The sequence below is a fragment of the Pteropus alecto genome, unplaced genomic scaffold, assembly GCF_000325575.1.
Source record: "Pteropus alecto unplaced genomic scaffold, ASM32557v1 scaffold18, whole genome shotgun sequence".
NCBI classification, from domain to species: Eukaryota; Metazoa; Chordata; class Mammalia; order Chiroptera; family Pteropodidae; genus Pteropus; species Pteropus alecto.
Window position 1 is genome coordinate 226,210 of NW_006440649.1, and position 16,115 is coordinate 242,324.

At 32.9% G+C, this 16,115-nt stretch overlaps 1 protein-coding gene across 1 annotated transcript in view; it reads left to right on the plus strand.

Moving 5' to 3' along the window:
- Positions 1 to 16,115, plus strand: part of LOC102897701 (histone demethylase UTY-like) — a 185,373-nt gene that overhangs the window by 116,184 nt on the left and 53,074 nt on the right. The window contains 4 exon segments of the mRNA XM_025050980.1: positions 206 to 361; positions 1,738 to 1,833; positions 2,419 to 2,802; positions 10,424 to 11,202. Of these exon segments, the coding sequence (XP_024906748.1) occupies positions 206 to 361; positions 1,738 to 1,833; positions 2,419 to 2,802; positions 10,424 to 11,202 (1,415 nt within the window).

Below are 16,115 nucleotides of genomic sequence, written 5' to 3' on the forward strand. Positions count from 1 at the left end.
TAATTTATTAATTTTTTTTTAAAAATGAGTTTTTCAAAAGAAGGTATACATTCATCCGTTGAGGATTCATTTGATTTTGATTTTTAGTAATTGTAATGTGTAAAATCACATAGCTTTGAAAAATAATGTAACTTATAATATTTTGTAATTCGAAGGAATAAATTAAGAATACGTAGAACCATATTTCTGTCTTCTGTAATCCTAGGCTTATAAAGCTCATCATCCAAGTACTGAACTTGTATTAGGCCTCAATCAAACACCAATTCCACAACAGTTCGTGCCAGTACACATGATTACTTCTAGCCAAATAGATGACCTGTCCAGTCCTGCCAAGAGGAAAAGAACATCTAGTCCAACAAAGGTATATGTATATTTTAGAGACTGAAAAGCTCTCCAGTTTTTGTGCTATTTATTAGCAGTATTTCCTATCCTGAAATTGTAGCTTCATTTAAATGCAGAAGGTAAGGATAGGTTTATGTTCATCAGATCATTTTACTCATTTCTCTGATATTTTATGAAATTAACACACCTTTTGCCACCACTTTCTACTGGCACTGAAATGCAGTTTTAGATATAAAGGACCGCCTGTTAACTCTTTGAGCCACAATTTAGAGAAGAGCCTTTTTAATGGAGAGTAAAAAATGAATGTTTCAAATTCAGAGGTTTCCAACTTAACAACCTATGCACTTTATGTGTTGTAAATTATTTTTAAAATGATTTGAAAAGATAAGTCACATAAGTATGTAAATACTCCAGCTCCAAGTCATGTGGTGTATCACTACTCATAACTGTTAGGGCACAAATTAAACCAAATATTTCCAAATATTTAAAAAAAAATTTAAATTAAACTTTCCTTAGAATAGTCTTGAGAAGTGGAATAGCCACACTGTTTGACTCACTTCAGTAATGCAACAGGTTAATTTATGGTATTTGACACCCTAGAAATCATGGATATGAAATATTTTTGATAGTTTTTTCACCACCTTAAAGTAGTAGAAATATTAAGCTTTAAGTAATTTTTGAGTATTCTGAAAGTTAAATGACAGTAAACTAAACTATATGTACATAAGTGTAATGAGCCCACATTTTCCAGAGTAATATATATTTTTTTACTTTTTTGAAGAGCTAATATTTTTGTGTTTGAAACGTAAAAAATTAATAGAAGATGGAATGCACAGGTTAAAGGCTCTTTCTAGTTCCTGCCTCTAGCCACATAATGTTTTTTCCTACAAATAATAAATATTAATAGCGTCTTTGTGTGTTTCTCTAGAGATACATTGTACATGTAAAAGAAAACATTCTTGTACAAAAACAAGAAAACAAAAACATTCCTTTTTGTCTTTTTCGTACAGTAAATATAGGTAAGAATTCTGTGTATAACTCTTCAGGAGTGATTCTCCTCTTCCCCCAATCACCCCAGGTTATTTAACTGGATTACCTATTGTTGACTTTTCAAGTCATTTCCAACCATTCTTGTAAAAGGTTAATTAGCTCTCTTTGTGAAGATGGTAGTTTCTTTTCCGTGTAATACATTTAACTCAAAACATAGCGAACTTTCTTCAGATGAATTTCTGATTTTTACATTTCTTAGATTTCATCTTGGGCTTGGTTAATTTGGGTTACTACAGGAATCACTATATTTGACCACACAGAGGTTCTGAGGTTGTGGTCTTTTCAGTGACAAGTTTACTATCTTTCTTCTTACTTTTAACTTTGTATTGTTTTTCATTTTTTCAGCACGTGGAACAGCTGCGTGCAAATAAAGATAACTTAAATCCAGCACAGAAATTGATGCTGGAACAGTTGGAAAGTCAGTTTGTTTTAATGAAACAAGTATGTATACCATTTTTATTCTAATGTTTATTATCAAATTAAATATTTTACCTGAGTAAAATATCAGAGGATATTAATGTTCATTTTAATTTACTACATGTACTCAATAAAATTTATATAACCGAGTTTAAATACTAATGGACAATTTTTCTTAAAGGCATAAATTTAGAATAAAACACTTTGATATTTTGCTCTTTATTAGCAAACTACTTCAGATGTATTCCATAATCTCATTTTTGTTACTTTATAATTAACAAAGTATCCATACTGAGGTGAGCTGCTTTGAAGATTTATCATAAGCATAATAAAATAGAAATTTTAAATCCCCTACCTACTGATAGAAAATAAAGCCCATAAATTATTCATCATAATTTCATCTTTCTTTTGCCCTTAAGCTACTAATAAAGGAGATTTCTTAACTACATAATGAGAAAGATTTCTGCTTCCCCATATGAACATATTATGCCATTTTTAAAATGTATGATTTTTGAACCAAGAGATATCAGATGTTATAATAAGTTAGGGATGTTGAGTACACATTTTCAGTCACACAGTGGGTTTTCTTTTTTGTTTTTTTTTTTTAAGACGAAACAAACAGGACAAACTACTGGAATTCTTAATGGCCCACTAACTGACTCTTCACTGCCTACAAACTCTGTCTCCAGCCAGCAACTATATTCTGCCCTGCCCAGAGTTTCTAGTGTCTCTCAGCCTGAAGTTCACTCTGCTTATTTTGAAAAGCTCTTGTCCAGTGGACCATTTTCTGCAGGCTGTGCTCCTTGCAGCACACCAAAAACGCTAGGGAGTGCAGACACTATTTTGGTAGGCAGTAATTACATAACAGGAAGTGGAAGTAATGGAAATGTGCCTTACCTGAAGCCAAACACATTCACTCTACCTCATAACTGCACAAACCTGACCAGCAGCGCAGAAGAGCCATGGAGAAAACAGCTATCTAACTCTGCTCAGGTAAAAAACAGATTAGATGCTTTTTTTTTGCTCTTACATAATTTTTCTTTGGCTGTGGACATTTTGAGTATAAGTAAATATTTAAGGAACATTTTTATTTTTAAAAAGCAATTTTAAATAATTCATAATTATATGAGAACTTTAAGTTTTACAGTGTTAGTAAATTACATTGTTAATCTATGCACATGAGCATATTTACTTTTATCCAATATAAATTAATATACTATAAATTATGTTAGGAAATATGGAAATAAGGAAAAGAAGGGAAAAAATGAACAGCCTTATAGTCTCCTCAAATTCCATTGCTAATTAATGAAGATATCATGACTTTTTTATATTCACAATTTATATCTGCAAATATTCTCTACATAAGATCAGTGCTATGCCAGATGTCAGGCATTGATTTTATGGCGACTAAAAGACTAGTCAAATTTCACTTACTGTGTAGGGGAACGTGTCTTAGGAAAACCAAGAGGCTAAAGTCTCAGAAAAATGAGGGAATTTGGAGGGCAAAGGACAGGTCAAATGTAGCTAGAGCATAGTTTATGGAGAGAGGACAAAATGTTAGGCTTAAAGGAAGGGCTTGATTGATCTTGAGGGTAAAAGATTTGGTGTAGAGTTGGAAATGTCTTGAACAGCCTCTTTTTAAAAAACTTATTAATTAATAGACTATAATCAAGTTCACTTTAGCTTCATAGAAAATTGAGCAGACAGTACAGAAAGTTCCCAATGTCACCCATGGTTTCCACTGTCCTGAACATCTTGTAATAATATGACACATTAGTTACTGTCCTACTAACTAAATCCTGCATTATAATTCACTCATTGTATGGGTTTTGACAAGCATGTAATGACATGCATCCAACTTTACAGTATCATATAAGAGAAAATAGAATTCACCATCCCCACCTTACAGTCTTGTTTATTCCTTCTTGGCTATCCTGAAGCCTATCACAGTCACACATTTTTTAATTGTCTCTATGTTGTTGCCATTTCCAGATGTCATGTAGTTGAAATAATACAGAATGTATCCTTTTTAGAATGGCTTCTTTCATTTACTAATAGGCATTTAGGTTCCCTCCCTGTCTTTTCTTGATGTGATAGCTGTTTTCCTTTTTAATCACTTATTATATTTAATGCGTGTATTTACCACACAGCTTATTCATTCACTTAATGAAGGACTTCTTGGTTATTTCCTCATTTTTGAAATTATAAATTAAGCTACTATATACATCACACATTCATATAGACATCTTTTTGACTTGCTTGGATAAAAAGCTAGGAGCATCATCGCTGGCTTAGAGTGGTAATAAGTTGAGTTTTGTAAGAAGCTGATAGTTGTATTCTAATGCAGCTGAATTTTCCATTTTGCATTCCCATTCACAGTGACTGAGCCTTCTTTTTGCTGTAGCTTCTCCCAGTGTTTGGTGTTGATAGCTGTCTTGGTCATTTTGGGAGATACAAAGTACTATAGACTGACTTGTTTACAAACAAGATAAATTTATTTATTATAGTCATGGAGACTGAGAAGTTCAAGATCAAGGCATTGGCCTATTTGGTATCTGTTGAGGTGCCTTCTAATTTATAGTTGCCTGAGTTATCACATTATCCTCACATGATTCAAGGAGCAGTGGAACTCTCTGGGTCTCTTTTATAAGGACATTATTTCCTTCTTTCATGCCTCTGTCCTCATGACATAATCGCTTCTCACAGGCCCCACCTCCAGATACCATCAAATTTGAGGATAAATCTCAACATACAAATTTTGGGCGGACAATTTATGTCCTCAGTATTTTGGATTTTAGTAATTTTAATAGGATTGTTGTGGTAGCTCATTGTTTTAGTTTACAATTGTCTAGTGATCTTTGGAGCATTTTTTTATATGGTTATTTGCCATTTGTATATGTTCCTTGGTTAGCTATGTGCTAAGATCTTTCAGCCACATTTTAATTGCAGTTTATTTTCTTAATATTGAGTTTTGAGAGTTTTTTAAAAAATATTTTTGGTGACAGTCTGTAATCATATGTTTTTAATAAATATTTTCTCGCAATTATCAAGTCTTTCTTTCACTATCGTTCCTTAAGAAACTGTATCTAAATTGTCATCGTTATGCCCAAAGTTTTCCCATGTGTTAACTTTTAGGAGTTTTAAACTTTTGCCTTTTACATTTGTGAGTGGTTTAAGTTCTGTGTAAAGTTTCATTATTTGTATGTGGATCCCCAGTTATTCCAACACTGTTGAAAAGACTACTTCTGCTCTATTATATTACCTTTACTCTTCTATAAAAGATCACTTGACTCTATTTATTTCTGGGCTTTGTATTTTGTTCCATTGATCAGTTTGTGTATTTCTGTTGCCAGTACCATGTTGCTTTGGTTATTTAATACAGCTTTATATTAAGTTTCAAAATCAAGTCATGCCAGTCATCTAACTGTTTTTTTCCTCTCAAAATTGTGTTGACCATTTTGGCTCATTTAGGTCCATGTAAACATGAGAATCACTTTGTCAACATCCATAAAAATAATGCTGGGATTTTTATTTGGAAGCTTTAAGACTATATATCAAGTTTGTGAGAACTGACATCTTAATACTGAGTCTTACTATTGTTGAACATAGAATATATCTGGTTATTTAGTTCTTTGATTTGTTTAATCAGAGTTTAGTAGTTTCCGTTGCATAGATCTTGACAATGTTAGGTTTATCGCTAAATATTTCATTTTAGTGGGAGTGCTCATATAAATGATATTGTGATTTTAATTTGAAATCTCAGTTTCAGATCTCATTGCTCCTTTCTCTTTATCACTGAATAACATTCTATTATCTGTGTATTTCACAATTAATTTATTCATGTATCTGCAGAAGGTTAAAAAAAATCTATCAAAGTAGAATTTGAGGGAACAATCTTGCCTTCTGCCTGCACTTAGGTAATGCTTTGAGTTTCTCACCCTCAAATGTAATGTTAGTGGTAGTTTTTTTGTAGATATTATGAAGTTAAAGAAGTTCCTCTGTATTTCAGTTCACTGAGAGTACTTCTGTTATGCACAGGTGTTTGATTTTATCACATGCTTTTTCTGCATCTGTTGTTATGATCATTTGAATACTTCCTTTTTTGTCTTTGTAAAATAGATTATGATGATTGATCTTTGAAAGTTGAACCAGCCTCGCATACCTAGGATAAGTCCCACTTGACCATGCTTATTCTTTTTATATGTAGTTGCATTTGCCTGGCTGATTGAGGAATTTTGCATCGATGTTGGTGACATGTGGGTCGGTAGTGTCTTTTTCTTATAATGTTTTAAGTAATGTCTTGTAAGTGTGGTATTGGTATTAGGGTGATTGTTACCCCAGCCTCATAGTAGAGTTATGAAATGTTCCCTCTGCTTCTATTTTCTGGAACAAATTTTAAGCAGTGGCATATTTCTTCCTTAAATGTTTTATAGAACTTCAGAGAACTCATCTGAGCATGGTAGTGCTTCTGTTATGAAAGGTTATTATCGATTGATTTTTTAGTAGTTATAAGCTTATAACTTATTCAGATTATTTCTTTCTCCCAGTGTCATTTTTGGTATATGTGCCTTTCAGGGAACTGGTCCATTGCATTTGTGTTATCAAATTTGTGGGCGATTTAGAGTTGCTCATTGTATTCCTGTATCAACTGTCAATGTCCATGGGATCTGTAGTGATGTTCCATCTTTTGTCTCTGTAATTAGTAAGTTGTGTCCTGTATTTGTTTTCTTCCCTTCAGTTAGCCTGGCTTTGTCAACTATATTGATCTTTTCAAAGAACCAGTCTTTGGTTTCATTGATTTTTCTTTATTGATTTTCTGTTTTTGGTTTTATTGATTAATGTTTTAGTTCTTAATATTTCTTTCCTTCTACTTACATTGGATTACATTTAATTTTCCTTCTAGTTTCCTCGAGGAGAAACTTAGATGCTTGATTTCAGATCCTTCTTGCTGTTATATATGTTGATTGCCCTAAATTTCCCATTAAGCATTGCTTTAGATTCATCTCACAAATTTTAGTAAGTTGTGTTTTTATTTTGAAGTTGGCTCACAAAACTGAGTAGTATGAGCTAGTAATAAATAAACAGCTTTATGAGTTCTAATAATAAGAGCTAGCCAGAGTCTGATGTTCAAACTTGTATTTTCAGTGGTCACCCGGTGGTTGGGAAGCTACATATGTGGAGGTCCAAATTAAATTATACTTGGGTTTCAGTTGTGTTAGGGCAACACCACTAACCCCACATCGTTCAAGGTTCAGCTGTACTTCGTAACCCCAAAAGTTTCTTTGTGAGCAGTTGGAATTAACTTCCAACTTTTTACCTGACTCTGGAGCCACAAATTTGCTATTGGTCTGTAAGGTTCACTCTTAAAGAGATTTAAATGAATGGATTCTTGTTTTTTTCCTCCCTACTTTTGTCATTGGATTATATGAATATATATCCTTAATTTTAGTCCATTTATTAATTTAGAAAAACTTGTTGCTTTTTCTTGTTTTGGTTATAAACATTACCAGTAATGCTATTATGAACATTTATTATAAAATTTATTTCTGTAGGTATGTTTTAATTTCTATATCTGCAAGTTTATGAGTGCAGTTGATATAGTCATGTTATAAATGTTAAACTTTTGGAGACTGTTTCAAACTCATAATGCAAAGTGGCCGAATCATTTCACATTCCTACCAGCCAAGTTTGAGTTTCCACTTACTCTGTGTAGTTGCCAACACCTGATACTGATAAGTCTTTGAATCTAGCCATGTTAATGAATATATAATTGTTAAGGCTTAATTTGTAACTTTCTAATACCTATTAATTTCTGTGTGATTATTTGCCATTTTTGTATTTAGATGTTTTTCTTATGATGATGATGATGATGATGTAAGGTTTTGTCTGTATTCTGGGTAAAAGTTATATTTGAGACAGGTTTTGCCAGTATTTTGTCCTAGTCTCTGAGTTCCATTTTACTTTATTTGTGTTTTTGAAATGCAAATACTTAATTCTGCTAAAGGTATTTTATAAAAAAATCTTAATGTGTTTTTGATATCATGAAAGAAATCTTCTGTACTTTCTTACAGATTTTGTACAGTTCAGTTTTCACCCTTTGAGTTCTATTGGTCATTTTGAGTTAATTTGTTTATTTTTTTAAAGTATATCTATTTTGCATATAGATATGCAGTTATTTCAGCACCATTTATAGAAATATTTTCTCCTTTTCATCCTGCCTGCTTTGTCAAAATTAATTTACCAAGGTTTTAAGTGTACTTAGAGCTATTTTGTGCTGATAAAGTTTTCCTTCATAATTCTAGTTTTGATCACTAACTTTATAGAATGCTTTAAACTTAAATTATACAGCTCAAACATTTTAATTATTTTCAAAATTCATTTGATTTCAATATCTTCTTTGTACATTTATATGATTTTTTAGGCCTAGCCTGTTAATTTGTACCAAAACTGCATACAGGGATTTAATAGGGATTGTATTATATGTATACATCAATTTGGGGGCAAATTGCCATGTTAATAATATTTTTCTAAACTATGAACATAGCATTTCTCCATTTACTTTTCTTTTAATTTCTTTCAGACATATTTTTATGCAGTTATGAATAAATTTATGTTCTTAATTTATTTTCAGAGTGATTCTTGTCAGAATATAGAATTAATTGTAACTTTGAGACCTTATCCAATTCATCTATTTTGTAATATTATTATATATTTCTTTGATTTTGTTTTTTGCAAGATTATGGGTTTCATGAATAAAAGCATTTTTACTTCTTTTTGAAACTTTATCTGCTTAATTTTTTTGTCTTACATCCTAGCTTAGAATACCTCATTCACTGTCAAATAGACAAGCTAATAGCAGATATGTCTGATTTGTTCTTCTTGGATAAAGCACCTGTATTTCAGTATTAAATACGATGTTATCTGTAAATTTGATAAATGCCCTTCTTAGTTATCTGAGAATTCATGTTGGATTTTGTCAATACTTTTTGTGTGTGTATTGAGATATTTAGATGCTATTTGTCTCTATCCTTATAGTATTGATATATTACTTTGATGTTGCTCAGTGCAGTGAAAACATTACATTGATTACATTGATTGATTTATCAGATGTTAAACTTTTTATTTCTGGGATAAACCCTCACTGATCACGGTGCATAATCCTTATATATGGCTTAATTTGATGTGTTAATATTTTTTTGAATATATTTGGTGATATGTTCAAGAAGGTTATTTTTCTACAATATTGTCTTTTTCTTTTTCTGGTTTGGAATAACATTGGTCCCCTATGATTAGTGGGTAAATATTTATATATTTTTGATTTTGGTAGGATTAATATAATATCTCTAGAAATGTATTTATGGGATCTGTGGTGTTGTCAAATCTTTTGTTTTTGATTTAGTAAAATTTACTTTTTAGAATTGTTCTTATATATTTACCTAATTTTAAAAATTTATATTTAGTTAGCCTTTTCAAAGACCAGTTGTATTTTTTTCCTCCTGAATTTTTCCGTTGCATTTCCGTTTTTATGGTTCATGGTTTTTTTTCTGATCTATATTTTTCCCTTTATTTATATTCAGTTTAGTATCTTCTTTGTAGCTTCGTAATGCAGTAGCTTAGTTTGTTGACCTTAGACTTTTCGTCTTTAAAAATGTGTTGAGTTATAAAGTATTGTTTTGATTACAAATTTTGATACGTGTGTTTTGATTTTCATTCAATTTCCTAATTTTCTGTTGCAATTTCCGTATTTGACCCATGAGATATTTAGAATTTTGTTGTTTATTTTCTAAATTTTGAGTATTTCTCGCATTTTATTGTTTTTGATTTGAAGTAGTTCTGTTTTGTTCAGGGAACATGGTTTGTTTGATTTGAATTTTTGTAATTTTACTGAGACTTGTTTTTGCTCCTAGTCTATAATGTGTTGTGGAAAATATTTCATGTGGGCTGAGAATATGCATTCTCTTGATGTTGAATGGCGTGTACTATTATATGACAGGTTATGTTGGTTTAAAGTATTAATTTTTAAAATATTTTTGCTTATTTTTTGACTAATTTTCCTGTCAGTCATTCACAATGGGCTATGGAAATCTCCAACTATTATTGTTGAATTGTATGTTTCTCCTTCAACTGTCATGTTTATACTCTATATACTTTTGAGTCACATGGTACATATTTATTTGTAATTTATAAGAAAATATATGATGTAATAAATCCTTTCACTTAGAAAGTCCTTTCATATTAAATTTTTTCTGTAATATGTTCTTTATTAATATCATAATTTCAACTCACTTTAGTACTGTTTGAATGGTATGCCGTTTGTCAGGTTTTTACTTTCAAAAATTTTGTCTTGAAAGATAATTGTCTTTTGCATATAGCATGAGTTAGTTCTTGGTGTTTTTAAAGAGTTTAATTTTCTTTAAAGATACTGACCACTTTAATCAGTTGATTATGGGAACTTTAAAAAATAATTTTTAGGACTTGGGATAAAGTATACATTTAATTGTTTATTTCTGGTAGCTTTGCTTTTATTTGATATTTTTAGTTCTTAGTATTGTCTGAGCTTGTACAATAGATTTAAACAATTCTTTTTAATTTCTTTATTTTTTTCTTTTCTTAGGGGCTTCAGAAAGGTCAGAGTTCACATTTGTCAGAACCTAATGATGAACAATCTTTATTTTCCACTGGGCCTGCCCAGTATCTTCAGGCAGCTGTCACTGGTATTCGGAAACAGACTGAAGTTCGAACTATACCTAGCAATTCAGTCACACAGGGAGATGCTCTCAATCACTTCTCCTCTCATATTGCTACCTCAGGTGGACAACAAGGCATTACCTTTACCAAAGAGAGCAAATCTTCAGGAAATCGATCTTTGGTGCCTGAAACAAACAGGCATCCTGGAGACGTGCCTAATGGCTGCACTGTCGTCGAGGAACTTTCAAATCATGTTCAGCAGCTGATGGCAGAACCTATTTGCAGTTCTAACCATGGAGATTGTGCATCACCAAATCTATTAATATCAGACAATCCTCAGATCTCTGCCTTGTCGATTGGAAAAGCAAACGACAATGTGGGTACTGGAGCCTGTGACAAAGTCAATAATATTCACCCAGATGTTCATACAAAGGCTAATAATTCTGTTGCCTCTTCACCCTCTTCAGTCATTTCCACTTCAGCACCTTCTCCAAAATCCACTGGACAGACAGCCACACACAGTGTTTCCAGCCTTAACAGTCCTCACAGTAGGTTACATACAATTAATAGAGAAGGGCTAGATAATGTACAGAGCTCTAAAAAACCAGACATGCCTAGAGTTAGCCACAAACCTGGTCCTCAGATCATACCATCAGTGTCTGTGTCCATATATTCAAGTTCCACAGAAGTTCTGAAGGCATGCAGGTTAGTATGGGAAAAATGGAAATCACAAAGTGAAAATTGTTGAGTACTGTCCAAATCAGAAAACTTGATGTTTTGATTTATAAGAAGTAGAAGTTATATGAAAGAAGATGTCGTCACTTATCTAAAATAAGTTTCATAAAGAACTTTGTTATGCCTCAGTATTATGATTTTACATTAGTGTATTAACATTTTGCTACAAGCGGCTTTATCTGGGAGCCATCACTCTATGTAGTGTTCCTGACCTCCACTGGTTATTGCAATTACCACCTTCTCTGTGATTGACCTTATTCTGGAAACTGAAACTAGAGAGCAGGAAACCTCAGTGTTTATTTTCTTTCTGCAGTGCTACAGAAGGTTAGAATGTGGGTAGGAAGCGTAGAGAAAATACAGAAAATTGAGAAATGGAAGATTATCAGATGCTCTGGGAAGAATGGCCATATTCTGCTATTTTTAGAAGAAGGGGCCTCAGAATTTTATTTGTTAATGGGTTTTATTTACTTCTCACTAAAAACAAGCAAAGAATTAGTAAAACTTTCTTTGGTATTATGGCATCATGTAGATTTCCCCCTCCTGAAGATGCTGGTGAAAATTTTGGGGGGAAAACTTTCTTGAGATATATAATTTATATACTTTATAGTTTGCTCATTTAAAATGTACAGTTCACTGGTTTTCAGTATATTCCCAGATATGTGCCACCATCACCACAGTCAATTTTACAGCTGTTTAACCACCTCAAAAAGTAACTTGACGTATAGTTTTTAAAGTAGTGTTATTATTCTCTTTATGTTAAACACAGTAATATCTGATCTTCAATTAAATAATAACTTAATTCTCACACTTATGCATAAGTTTCCGTATTGGAAACCAGTACTTAAGTTATTAAGTAGATTTAAATTGCCAACTGTGTCTTGGTCATATTTTCTAGGGCATGGGATTGGAAATTTGAAAAGCAATTATTGTATTTTAAAATTGCAGATTAAAATGCAGTAAAAATTCCAGATTAAAATGAAGTAAAATTGAAATAAATACTGTAGAAGTAGGCAGTCTAAAGATTATTTTGATCTATATGACTTAAGTACCAATTTTGAATTATAATGTGAAAACAATTCTTGTTTAATGATATGAATATCATTTAAATGGGGAATTTTTATATGTTCTCTATATTAGACTTTGAGACACTTAGATTGTTTTACTGGAAGGCATCATGAGTCAGCTAATAAATGTATGCCAGACAAACTTATAAAAACATTTAAAATATTTTATATACTGTGCATGCAGCAAACTGGGGTGGTATTGAGAGTAATGAAAATGATTCCTCTTTTGTATAAAACTCTTTAAAATGAGTATATTTCATATTAGTGGGTTAAAGATTTTAACCTTCATCTTTTTATAATATATGTAAACATTCATTTCAAGATGAAATACTTTCATAGAAGTTTTTTTTATTAGAAACTACAAAGACGATTTTGTTTTAGTGTAGGTGAGTAATTTTATTACTAAAATTCAGAAATAACTTTAAAATACTATAGGTAACTGTGATTGTTTGATTTTTCCAGTGAATGTAGCTATCGGTTTACTATGGTAGCTGTATATGTGCCCCCCAACCTCCGTACTCCCCAGAAATCAAAAAGGAAAAGACAAAGATTATAAAGGAAGGACTAAAAAGAAAAAGAAACAGAACAGATTCAGAAAAATGAAGATAAAATTATTTTGAGGCGTGGCAAGAGACCTAGGATGGAAAATGATAACTCTCCTGTGAAGACCGACTGTGTTAATAGATAGATAATGCCTTATTCTGGACAGGACTCTGATTCAGATTAGTGCAAGAAATATCAGTTTTCAGAGAGTTAATCTCCCTGGTTAAGAAACTTCTTGAGGAAAGAAACCTAAATTGTACATGACTTTATATGTAGAGCACCTTTGATTATTTTTTGTGTGTACTAAATGCTGTGTGTGTTTGAAGTCAATATAAGTAAGCTGTTCTTAAAATAATTTTACATACTAATCTCTCTAGTAATAGGATAATTTAGGATTAAGAAAAGACTTTCAGAATGATACACTCTTAAACTCTTCCACATCATACTTTTTTAAACTTCATTTCTTTCCTATGTTGGGTTTTTACAGTAAAGTTTCTGTTGAACTGTTAGAAATACCTGCCCATTTAGAAGATCATCTATTTCTATTGTCCCGGCTCTGTCCTTTTGCATTAGGGATACGTATTTTAAAAAACTCGTGGCTCCCTTTTTGTTAACTGTACAGGCCTATCTTGGAGATAACTGTGGATTTGGTTCGAGACCACTATGATAAAGCAAATAAAGTGATGCACACAAACTTTTTGGTCTGCTAGTGCATATAAAATTTATATTCATAAATTATACTGTAGTCTATTAAGAATGCAATAACATCTATAAAAACAATTTTCATATCAATTTAAAAGCTTTATTGCTAAAAATTCTGACCATCACCTAAGCCTTCAGCTAATCATATAATCATTTTGCCGGTGAAGGGTCTTGTCTTGATGTCGATGGCCACTGACTGATCAGGATGGTAGTCACTGAACGTTGGGGTGCCTGTGACGATTTCTTATAAGACAACAATGAAGTCTGCCAGATCAGTTGAGTTTCCTTTCACAAATGATTTCTCGGAAGCATTCAGTGCTGTTTGACAGCATTTTCCCATGGTAGAACTTCTTTCAGAATTGGAGTCAGTCATTTCAACAGTCTTCACAGCATCTTCACGAGCGGTAAATTCCATCTCAAGCAACCCTTTCTTTGCTCATTTATAAGAAGTAACTGATGATCCATTAAAGTGTATCGTGAGATGGCAGCAATTCAGTCACAGCTCCAGGCTTCAGACCTGATTCTAGATTTCTTGCTTTTTCCACCACATTTGCAGTGACTTCCTCCTTTGAGTCTTGAACCCTTCAAAGTTACCTGTGAAGGTTGGAGTCGGCTTCCTCCCAACTCTTGCAATTGTTGGCATTTGACCACTTCCCATGAATCATGAATGTTCTTAAAGGCACCTCGAATGGGGAATTTTTCCTAGAAAGTTTCCACTTACTTTGCCCAGGTCCTCCAGAGGGAACACTGTCTATGGCAGCTGTAGCTTTACAAAACATATTTTCTTAAACAGTAGGCTTGGAAGTCAATATTACACCTCGATCCTTGGGATGCTGAAAGGAAGTTGTGTTAGCAGTCACAAAAAGAACATTAATTTCATTGTCTGTTGCCACTAGAGCTCTTCGGTGACCAGGTGCCTTGTCAGTGAGTAGTACCACTTTGAAAGGAATCTTTTTTCAGCAGTAGATCTCAACAATGGGCTTCCGATATTCAGAAAACCATGTTGTAAACATGTGCTGTCATCCAGGCCTTGTTGTTCCACATAGAGAGCACAGGCAGAGTAGCTTTAGCATAATTCCAAAGGCCCTAAGATACTCAGAATGGAAAATGAGCACTGGCTGAGCTTCAAGCCATCGTCTGCATTTGGCCTTAATGAGAGAGTCAGCCTGTCCCGGAAAGCTTTGAAGCTAGGCAGCAACTTCTCTCTAGCTGTGGATGTCCTAGATGGCACCTTCTCTAACACAGGCTGTTTTGTGTGCACTGAAAACCTGTTGCTTAGTGTAGCTCCCTTCTTTCATTAATCATGTTAGCTCGATCCTCTGAACAACTTGCTGCAGCATCTATGTCAGCCCTTGCTGCTTCTTCAACTTGGACTTTGATGTTGCAGACGGCTTCTTCGCTTGAATAGCACGACCCAGGTCCTGCTGGCTTCAGGCTCTCTCCTGCAGCTTCTTCACGTCCCTCAGCCTTCATAGAACTAGGAGAGTTAAGGCCTTGCTCTTCATTAGGCTCTGGTTTAAAGGACTTTTGTGGCTGATCTGATCATTCAGACCACTAAAGCTTTCTTTGTTGCAGCAGTAAGATGTTTTGCTTTCTTGTCATCCCTGCATTCACTGAATAGTGCTTTTAATTTCCTTCAAGAACTCTTCTTTGCAATCGCAGGTTGGCTAACCTTGTTGAAGGAGGCCCAGCTTTTGTGAGGGAACAGCTGGTCAGTTTTAGAGCTTTTTCATCATCTTGGGAAGAAACTCTGCCCTATTGGCAGTCTCTTTTAGAGCACACACAGTGTGTATGGATTAGGTTAGCTGCCTATAAGGGTGAAGTTTGTAGCACCCGAAAAGTTAGACTAGCACCATCAAAGATTACTGATCACAGGTCACCATAATAAACACAATCAATACTAATGAAAAAGTCTGAATTACAGAAGTATGAAAATGTGACAAAGCAAGCAAATGCTATTGGGCAATCCTTGCTTGATAGAGCCTTGCCACAAAGCTTCAATTAAAAAAAAATCTGCAAAGCCCAGTAAACCTGTATGGCATCTCATATAAGCTGATAAATACTGGATTTCAAGCTTTAGTTTTCCTCAGTCTTACCAAAAGGCCTAAATACAAACTTTCCTTTTATTAACATTAATAATGCTAAATTAGGAATGGGAGGTTCGCTTTAGTTTTTGTTTTTATATAATTTGTAATTAAAATAATTCCAAAGTAAATGAAGTTACTGATGTATATTTTACTTTCCAAAATAGTTTTTAGATTCTTATTTGACATTTTAGTATTTTAGAGCTCCTTTTTTATTTACTACATTTAATTGCTTTGAATTTGAATAATTGAATAAAACAAATGATTCCAAAACATTAACAATTTTTAGTACTTGTTTTCTGAATTTGTTGAATCTTAAGGATTTAGAATTATTTATCTAACGTTCTTGTACTAAAAAAAGTTTAACTTTGGTAGTACAGTTTTGTACATTTTAAGAATTTATTAGCAACCCTGATACTTTTAATAAAGGAAAAAAGTTATTAGCAACCCTGATACTTTTAATAAAGGAAAAAAGTTATTAGCAACCCTG